Source organism: Octopus sinensis, linkage group LG23 (genome assembly GCF_006345805.1).
Source record: "Octopus sinensis linkage group LG23, ASM634580v1, whole genome shotgun sequence".
In the NCBI taxonomy this organism is placed as follows: domain Eukaryota; kingdom Metazoa; phylum Mollusca; class Cephalopoda; order Octopoda; family Octopodidae; genus Octopus; species Octopus sinensis.
The window spans coordinates 22,173,342-22,184,206 of NC_043019.1; the positions used below are offsets into that span (position 1 = coordinate 22,173,342).

Genomic DNA, 10,865 nt, shown 5'->3' on the forward strand with positions numbered 1-10,865 from the left:
TGTTATATGGCTAAATCATCTGGACTGGCCTTGAATTACTTGGATTATGTTTGATTGTAACATATAAATCAGAATTGGCAGAGCTAAAGCATCTTTGATGGTATCGTAAGTTTGTTGGATTTGATCTAACCTTTAGTGAGTGCTAAACAACAATAACAACAACAACCACCACCACTACAACCACCACCACCACCACCACAACCACCACCACCACTACCCCCACTACTACAAATTCAATACAAGCTAGTGGAGCAGATTTTATATATATGGTCACTCAACCTGCTGGAAATATATTTCTTTACTACCCACAGAGGGGACAAACAAGGACAGACAAAGAGATTAAGTTGATTACATCGACCCCAGTGCGTAACTGGTACTTAATTTATCGACCCCGAAAGGATGAAAGGCAAAGTCGACCTCGGCGGAATTTGAACTGGGAACGTAGCAGCAGACGAAATACCTATTTCTTTACTACCCACAAGGGGCTAAACACAGAGGGGACAAACAAGGACAGACAAAGAGATTAAGTTGATTACATCGACCCCAGTGTGTAACTGGTACTTAATTTATCGACCCCGAAAGGATGAAAGGCAAAGTCGACCTCGGCGAAATTTGAACTCGGAACGTAACAACAGACGAAATACGGCTACGCATTTCACCCGGCGTGCTAACGTTTCTGCCAGATTACCTTCAAATTGCATTTTAAGACAATAATGCTTTGCAATGATGTAGTATTGGAATACACAGTGTATCTGGAAAAACCAAATGCTGGATGAATATGGGAGAAACATCTTTCTATCATTGCTCTTTTGGCTGGAGACTGACTTGATGTTAACAATAACAGCAGCAGCAGCAGCAACAACATCAACAACAACAACCACCACCACCACCACCACCACCCACAACATCAACAACACAACCACCACCACCACCACCACCACCACCACCACCACCACCCACAACAACAACATCAACAACAACAACCACCACCACCAACACCACCACCACCACCCACAACAACAACAACAACAACAACCACCACCCACAACAACAACAACAACAACACCATCACCACCACAATAATAACAGAAATAGCTTTAAAATGTAGCAGTAATTCACTAATATTAAATGAAAGTGAATCAGGAAATAAAAAAAAGATGCTCCAGCTAGGGCTTTAAGCCAATGATTGTAACAAAGATTAAGGATAAAATTGGCAAAAAGTAAATGAACAAGCAAAAACAGATAAAGATCTGACGATGAACATGTCAAATAACTTTTCAGATCTTTTAACGAAGACTGTATTCCATGAATCTCTTGTGCTTCGCATTGTGGAAGTCAGTATCATAGTAATTCTTATTGTTCTCTGTGTAGTTGGTAACTGTTTGTTGTTTTACATAATAGTTACCACTAGTCCACGCTGGTGGACGACACCAGCAAATTTCTTCAATGTCAATCTGGCATTTACAGACTTGATGGTCGGAATCGTAGTGCTGCCGTTCATGGCTATGTCAATCAGCTGGCAGTCGTGGCTGCTATCGGACATCCTGTGTCAGAGTACGGCGTTTGCCACGATCCTGCTCATGGCAAGTTCCACTCTGACATTGTCGGTTATTTCACTTGATCGCTACTTCTGCATCTGTTTACCACTTCGTTACCAATCTGTAGTGACCACTGAGCGGGTGGCATCTGTTGTCGCTGTTTTGTGGCTAACAAGCTTCCTATTGGCCAGTATACCACTGTTTGGTTGGGGTAGGTACACATTCCGTCCTCAGTCCATACCGATATGCAGTGTGCTTTTGGAAGGTCAGCAGCGACACGTCATATTGCTTTGGTCCTTCATGATAATATTGCCGGTAACAGTGATGATCTATTCTTACATGCAAATTCTAAAGGTTGCTCGGAAACAAGCAAATCAGATTGGATGTGTTGAGAACCATTTCAATTCTAGGATGATGACGGGAACTAATGAAACCATTGGAACATCCCAGAATGGAACCGTTTCTTTTGGGAACAACGACAGCAAGCACTTCGTGTCTCGCAGTTTGAAATCCTTGAAAATCGTTTCAATTATCATTGGTGAGTAATTAAAAAAGGCATTTCTTCCGTATATCCTCCTTATCATCCTCATCATCAGCACCACCACCACCACCACCACAATCACCACCACCACAACCACCACAGCACCACCACCACCACTACCACTGCCGCCGCCACCGCCGCCGCCGCCGCCGCCACCACCACCACCACCACCACCACCACAAGTGCTATGCAGTACAGCATGTTGTTTCCAAATTTCTGGCAGAGTGAGTTGCATCATAGTGCTATTTTTCTCACAGACGGTGTCCAACTGACCCTACTATACTGTGTAGTCGACAAAATCAAAATCAAACAATGTGCATGCACAAAATTAAAAATATAAATTGGCAACAATTTACCCATAGCACCCTGTCTGTGTGTGTGTGGAGGTGCGTGGCTTAGTGGTTAGAGTGTCAGCATCATGATCATAAGATTGTGGTTTCAATTCCTGGACCGGACGATGCGTTGTGTTCTTGAGCAAAACACTTCATTTCATGTTACTCCAGTCCACTCAGCTGGCAAAAATGAGTAATGCTGCCATAGACTGGCATCCTGTCCAGCTGGGGAACACATACGCCATAGAAACCGGGCCCATGAGCCTGGCTAGGCTTTAAAAGGGTGCATTTATTATTTTTATTATATGCCACAACATTGATTTCTTCGTCTGCCGTAAAAGCATTTTTTTCCAAAGTTGAACTGTCTAAAGTCGAAAGACACCTGTTGCTTTTGTCCTGTTATTATTATTGTTGTTTTTTGTATTTATATTCGTGTGGCATCGTCCGTTTTTCTGTCCTTGTTTCGTATACATTCCTTTTTCCAAGAAATCTAATGCTTGTAGCTTAGTTTTTCCTTGGGGCTGGCCGGATTGGAGCGATCTCAAGATTAATCAGCCGAAATTGCGAGGATGATCTGGTTCTTGACTGAAGATTAGAGGCTTCGAATGACCCGTCCGTTTTTTGTGTCGTCTATTTGAATGTTTTGCGTTCTTGTTCCATTTTGTATTTTTATATATATTTTTTATACATATATATTATTTATATATATATAAGAAAACAATATATGGGCTTCATGGATGTGATGATAACAAGTGACTGAGACCTCTGGCGATATGCTGTGTATGAGAAGACTCATCAGGCCGTGTGACCAAGACCTCTGGTGATAATCTGTGAATGAAAAAACTGACCTGGCCAAGTGCAATTGTAGCTGGCCTGATCAGTTGTAGCTGTGGCGGCATCATATAGATGGCACTTGTGACAAAGTAGTCGTGGCCATTGCTGGTGCCATGAAAACGGCGTCTGTGAAATTGGAGTTGGGCAGTCACTGGTGCCTTGTAGATGAATCATAGTCATAGTTGTGGTCATTGACAGTGCCATGTAAATGACACCCATGTATTGTAGTCATGGTGGTTGCCAGTACCATATAAAGGGCCCCCATGAATCCTTGTGATCACTGTGGGTGCCATGTGAATGGCACCCATGCTGGTGGTATGTAAAATCACCCATTACACTCCCTGGAGTGGTTGGCATTAGGAAGGGCATCCAGCCATAGAAACACTGCCAAATCAGACTGGAACCTGGTGCAGCTCTCTGGCTCATCAGCACCAGTTAAACCATCTAACCCATGTCAGCATGGAAAGTGAATGTTAAATGATGATGATGATGATGATGATGATGATATACATACATACATACATACATACATACCTAGATACATACATACATATACATACATATACATACATACATACCTACCTACATACATACAAACATACATATACATACATACATACATACATATACATACATACATACATACCTACCAACATACATACATACAATGAGCTTCTACACAGTTTATGTCTACCAAATTCATCTACAATGCGTTGGTCAGCTTAGAGCTATAGCAGAAGATATTTGTCCAATGTGCCATGCTGTGAGATTGAACCATTCCCAGCCCCATAGCCATGCCTATACCTTTCCTGATTAATACCTCCAATCTGTTTTTGAATTTTGACTACAGATGGTGCATTGAGAATGACTACATTGTTAAGTTTTGTGTGTATTTATAGGAATGACTTATTGCTGATTTAGTCACGGAACAAACAAAATCACAATCGTTTTCACCTTAGGTAGTTTTCTCACATTGATTTTAAAATGCAAATAGATGTTCACTGACGTTAAATTTTGTTGTTGTCTACATACAAATATATCCAGCTGTGCTGTATTTACTATTCATGTTCTCTTGTCTCAAAGCTATTGAATAAAATATAAAGCTTAAGATAAATGTGTTAACATAAAAAAAGTCCATTCACTTTTTAAAATTTCTATTTTAAAAAAACAAATAAAATCAGGACAAAAACCAATGATTAGCACAACCTTTGTGTATGTATGTTTGTATATATCTGCATAGGCGCAGGAGTGGCTGTGTGGTAAGTAGCTTGCTTACCAACTACATGGTTCCGGGTTCAGTCCCACTGCATGGCACCTTGGGCAAGTGTCTTCTAGTATAGCCTCGGGCCGACCAAAGCCTTGTGAGTGGATTTGGTAGACAGAAACTGAAAGAAGCCTGTTGTGTATATGTATATATATATACGTGTGTGTGTGTGCGTGTATGTTTGTGTGTCTGTGTTTGTCCTCCTAGCATTGCTTGACAACCGATGCTGGTGTGTTTATGTCCCCGTCACTTAGCGGTTCGGCAAAAGAGACCGATAGAATTAGTACTGGGCTTACAAAGAATAAGTCCCGGGGTCGAGTTGCTCGATTAAAGGCGGTACTCCAGCATGGCCGCAGTCATATGACTGAAACAAGTAAAAGAGTAAAGAGTATGTGTGAAAGAGCATGGCTCAGTGGTTAGAGCATTAAGCTCATAATCCTGGGGTAGTGAGTTCAATTCCTAGACCAGGCTGTGCATAGTGGTCTTGAGCTAGACACTTCATTTCTCATAGCTCTAGTTTAGTCAGCTGCAGAAATGAGTCGTGATGCCCTTGGCGCCAAGTTGTATCAGCGTTTGCCTTTCTCTTGGATAATATCAGTGGTGTGGAAAAAAGGTGGTTTGTATGCGTGAGCAACTGTTGATCATCCATAAACCACCTTGTCCAGACTTGTAGCTTAGAGGGGAGCTTTCAGGGTGCAATTCCATGGCTACTAATGACCGAAGGGAGTCTTTGCCTTTACCTTTTAAATCTGTATAATGTTATATGTGAGTTTGTATGCCTCTGTGCATGCATGTGTGTGTGTGTGTGTGTGTGTGTGTGTGTGTGTGTGGTGTGTGTGCGTGTTTGTGCATGTATACATACATATACACATGGACTAATCTCTACTCTCAAAATTGTTGGCCTTGGGCCTAAATTAGGAACCATTGTTATTTTCATTACTTAGAACTATGATGGCAAGCTGGCAGAAGCATTAAAGTGTCAGAAAATAATACTTAGTGGCATTTTTCTGATTCTTCATGTTCTGAGTTCAAATCTCACTAAGGCTTACTTTGCTTTTCATTCTTTCAAGGTCAATAAAATAACATACCAGTTCAGCACTGAAGTCAGTGTAAACGATTAGCCCTTCCCCTTAAAACTGTTGGCCTCATGCCAAAATTAAGAAGAATTATTTAGAACATAATTTAACATGACATTATCTTAAACGGAAAATTATCTTAAATGGAAAATTTATGTCATAGTAGGTGAGCTTAGTCACAGGTGATGGCCATGTAAAGAATTTTGTGTGTTTGACAATAGCTTGTTCAATTAATGATAAATCAATAGATTTACTTGTAAATCATCCGCAGATGTTTTAGTTAGAGAAGATTTATGCAGATCAATTGTTGCTGTTGTGGTGGTTTGTTGTTGCTGTTTTGATGTTGTAATTGTTGTTGATGATGGTGTTGATGCTGACCCCTAGGTCCTCACCACCCTTGCCAGAGCACGTTCCGTGGACTGTGCACCTGCTCTCTACCCCTGCACTCATCCTTCTGTCTCCCATCTCCTGTTTCCCCTCATCTACCACCCCACCACCCTATCTCTCCAACACACCATTCTTGGAGCCTTCCGGTAACTCCAGTCTGACCCCTCCACTTCACACATCTTCCCTAACCGACCCCTCTCCTCCTTCAAATGAGCCCACAACCTACAAGACCTCTTGGTCCACAGCTTCTTCCCTAACCCAACCTCCCAACCTGGCTCATTTCCCTGCTCCCACACTTGCCCTTACCTTTCCAACACCACCCTCCTCACCGGCACCCATCATCGACCCTATCATGTCACCAACTCCTTCACCTGCACTTCTACCAATGTCATCTCCTGCATTCTCTGCCCTTCTCTATACACCGGGCAAACAGGACGCCACTTGGCTGACCAGTTCATGGAATACCTCGGAGACATGTACATTGATAACACTGGGTTGTGGAATCAAATGGGTCCATTTGAGTAAAATAGGAATCAAATGGATCCATGGGTAAAATGGTTTAGAATTCTTCTGCTTATTCCTGTAATGCTCAGAGTTCCATATCCCTTACTCAGACTACAACTTGCAAACTGTTAATTGCCAACCTCTACTAGCAAACACCTCTTGTAGTGGTCCCCCATTAACTTCTAGTGTTTGGTTCCCTTCTTCTCTTGAAAAACTCCTCTCAGGTTATTGTTAACTGCAATAGGGTTAGCTGTCCTGTCGTCTTGGAAACCAAGATGATATCTGGTTAGACTGCCCTCCCACATCCCAACAAGTTTTAAACTCAGAAACTAAACATTTCATTTGGCACTCTACCAGTTCTTCCAACCCACCACCCTGACCCCCTGACAACACCATAACATTAAAAAAGAAAAGCTTAATTTGGAATGTTTAGGCTGAAGTGATCTCCATTAAATTAACTCGATCTTCAGACCAAAGTACAACCCAGAGGGCCAGCAACTATCTTTTATTTTTTACCTGTTCAAGTCATTAGTCTGTGGCCATACTGGGGTACTGCATTGAATGAATCGACCTCAACACTTTATTTTAAGCCTGGTACTTATTCAGTCGGTCTCTTTTTGCTGAACTCCTAAGTTATGGAGGGGTAAACAAACCAACACTAGTTGTCAAGCAGTGGTGGGGGACAAGCACACACACACACATACGTGACAGGCTTCTTTCAGTTTCCGTCTACCACATCTGCTCACAAGGGTTTGGTCAGCCCAAGGCTATAGTAGAAGACACTTGCCCAAAGTGCCATGCAGCGGGACTGAACACAGAACCATGTGGCTGGGAAGCAAGCTTCTTACCACACAGCCATGCCTGCACCTTTCTTTCTTTCTTCTTTTCTTTTTACTTGTTTCAGTCATTTGACTGCGGCCATGCTGGAGCATCGCCTTTTAGTCGAGCAAATCGACCCCAGGACTTATTCTTTGTAAGCCCAGTACTTATTCTATCGGTCTCTTTTGCCAAACCGCTAAGTGACAGGGACGTAAACACACCAGCATCGGTTGTCAAGCAATGCTAGGGGGACAAAGACAGACACACAAAACATATACACACACATGCATATATATATATATATATATATACATATATACGACAGGCTTCTTTCAGTTTCCGTCTACCAAATCCACTCACAAGGCATTGGTCGGCCTGGGGCTATAGCAAAAGACACTTGCCCAAGATGCCAAGCAGCGGGACTGAACCCGGAACCATGTGGTTGGTTAGCAAGCTACTTACCACACAGCCACTCCTGCGCCTATGTTGAAAATTTCAAAAGGCTGCAGGGTAAAATGTATAATTATTAACCCTTTAACTGTGGAATTAAATTTCATGGATATTCCAGGAATGATATTAAATATCAACCAAAAATTTTTCTGCAAGTCATGTTGCCCCAATGAAGGCACATGGCTCAGTAATTAAAGCATCAGACTCACAATCATGAGGTAGTGAGTTCGATTCTTGGACTGGGTTGTGTGTTGTGTTCTTGAGCAAGACCCTTCAATTCATGTTGCTCCATTTCTCTCATCAGAAGAAATGAGTCGTGATGTCACTGGTGCCAAGCTGCATCGACCTTTGCCTTTCCATTGGATAACATCAGTGGCATGGAGAGTAGTGGTGGTGGGGGGTATGCATGGGCAACTGCTGGTCTTCCATAAACAATCTTGCCCAGACTTGTGCTTTGGAGGGAAACTTTCTTGGTGCAATCCCACAATCATTTATGACCAAAGGGAGTTTTTACCCTTACAGTGAAGGGTAATGAAATTTTGGTGGCTATATCTGATTTTCACTGTAAAAGGGTTAACAACATGTAGTTATCCATGTGGTAAGAAGTTTACTTCCTAACCACATAGTTCTGGGTTCAGTCTCACTGCATGACACCTTAGGCAAGTGTCTTGGACCAACCAAGTGAGTGGATTTGGTAGACAAAATCTGAAAGAAGCCCATACAGGCGCAGAAGCCATAAGAGGTGCAGGAGTGGCTGTGTGGTAAGTAGCTTGCTAACCAACCACATGGTTCCGGGTTCAGTCCCACTGCGTGGCATCTTGGGCAAGTGTCTTCTGCTATAGCCCCGGGCCGACCAATGCCTTGTGAGTGGATTTGGTAGACGGAAACTGAAAGAAGCCTGTCGTATATATGTATATATATATGTGTGTATATGTTTGTGTGTCTGTGTTTGTCCTCCCAACATCGCTTGACAACCGATGCTGGTGCGTTTACGTCCCCGTCACTTAGCGGTTCGGCATAAGAGACTGATAGCATAAGTACTGGGCTTACAAAGAATAAATCCCGGGGTCGATTTACTCGACTAAAGGTGGTGCTCCAGCATGGCCGCAGTCAAATGACTGAAACAAGTAAAAGAGTAAAGAGTAAAGAGTATACACATACAACAGCTTCTTTCAGTTTCCATCTATCAAATCCACTTACATGGCTTTGGTCAGCCTCGGTTTATAGCAAAAGACAAATGCCTGAGGTGCTGCACAGTGGGACTGAAACCAAGACCACATGGTTGGTAAGCAAACTTCTAAACCCTTTAGCATTCATATTACTCTGTCAAATGCAGCACATACTTACCCATTGATTTGAATTAATCCTGCGTTATCTTGTAGCTTTGAGAGTTCAATGATGTGTTTGTGTTTTGAATGATGTTGTCAGGTAGGTGTGAAATGCTAGAATGTGGCCAGTTTTAACATAAAACAAGGAGAATATTTTGGGTTGGACTTGGCCAGTTTAAATCCTAAAGGTTTAACCCTTTTGTTACCAACCCGGCTGAAACCGGCTCTGGCTCTGTAGTACAAATGTCTTGTTTTCTTAAGGTTTCAATTAAAATCTTCCACCAAACCTTAGTCACAATTTATGTTCCTAATACAAGCTGAATGATAACTAAGTTATTTTACTAAATTCTTTGTTATATTTAAAGTAACTGAAAGAAACACAGAGCATCTCAAAATAAATACAGTAACGAAAGGGTTAAGCATACAGCCATCCCCCAGTACCAATAGAATTACATTTATTTATATTTTTTTAATGCCTGTTGTCCATGCTGGCATGAGTTGGACTGTGTAATAAAATTTTTGTGTTGTTTCCAATTTGCTTCTACTTAGAAATCAAAAGAAATAACTATTATTCCCTTCAAACTTTGCTTTTGCAACCTGGACATTAATGTTTTGAAACTTACCAATTTTCCATTACATTTCAGAGATTTAGCACCGAGTTGCTGAAGCAGGTTTTTCTAGAATTTTTCTAAAAGTTACAAGAATTTCTAGAACATTCTAGTAACATAAATGGTAGTATAAATACAGGGATCATAAGCTCAACAGTTCAGTTTACTTCTAGCTGTCCAAGTGGAAACAAGTTTTAGGAAAGCAAAGTTTGGAGGAAATATTAGCCATTTGTCATACTTTTTAGGGGTAAGCAAAAAGGGAACAACAGTTGCTACCCAAGGACAAAAGTCCTGTTACACTGTGTTGTCTTTTATTTCTTTGTAAGTGTTTTCCATGTTTTTATTTTTCAGGTACTTTCTTTTTGTGTTGGGGTCCGTATATAGGATTCAACTTCTGGTGCCTGGATAATGCTAAACCAATTCCTTATCTGGGTGATTTATTGACAACGTTCTTGGCTTTCACGAACAGTTCTGTTAATCCGTACCTTATTATAATGTTCAACCGAGATTTTAAAATTGCATTTCGAAATATTTTCAAGAGCAGGCAGCAGGAATAAAGGAAAAACAGTTTGTGTAACCCATTGTAAAAGATAGCAAGAACATGACCCAGACATAGAGCTTTACACTGGACCTCATAGAAATAGCAACCAAATCTGAAGTCGCACACATATACCTATTTCTTTATTACCCACAAGGGGCTAAACATAGAGGGGACAAACAAGGACAGACATAGGTATTAAGTTGATTACATTGACCCCAGTGCATAGCTGGTACTTAATTTATCGACCCCGAAAGGATGAAAGGCAAAGTCGACCTTTGCAGAATTTGAACTCATAACGTAACGGCAGACGAAATACCTATTTCTTTACTACCCACAAGGGGCTAAACATAGAGGGGGACAAACAAGGATAGACATAGGTATTAAGTCAATTACATCGACCCAGGTACGCAGCTGGTACTTAATTTATCGACCCTGAAAAGATGAAAGGCAAAGTCGACCTCAGTGGAATTTGAACTCCCAACATAACGGCAGACGAAATATCGCTAAGCATTTCGCCTGGTGTGCTAACGTTTCTGCCAGCTCGCCGCCTTTCGCACACACATACTTTTTAGCTTTATCTGTACCTGTTTCAGCCACTGGACTGCAGGCCATGGTGGGGCATGCCTTGAAGGGTTTTAGTCAA

General features: G+C 41.6%; 1 protein-coding gene across 1 annotated transcript; it reads left to right on the forward strand.

Annotated features, from left to right (window-relative positions):
* Positions 1-1,262: 1,262 nt before the first annotated feature.
* Positions 1,263-10,324, forward strand: LOC115223395 (octopamine receptor-like). Its single transcript, XM_029793908.2, has 2 exons — positions 1,263-2,076; positions 10,033-10,324. The coding sequence occupies exons 1-2, from the start codon at positions 1,263-1,265 to the stop codon at positions 10,236-10,238; spliced, it is 1,020 nt and encodes a 339-aa protein (XP_029649768.1). The 3' UTR covers positions 10,239-10,324.
* Positions 10,325-10,865: the final 541 nt, after the last annotated feature.

Excerpts from the sequence above, each read along its gene's own strand:
- LOC115223395 (XM_029793908.2), top strand. The coding sequence starts at position 1,263 with ATGTCAAATAACTTTTCAGATCTTTTAACGAAGACTGTATTCCATGAA. Across the intron at positions 2,077-10,032 it reads AATCGTTTCAATTATCATTG|GTACTTTCTTTTTGTGTTGG; the intron begins GTGAGTAATTAA and ends TTTATTTTTCAG.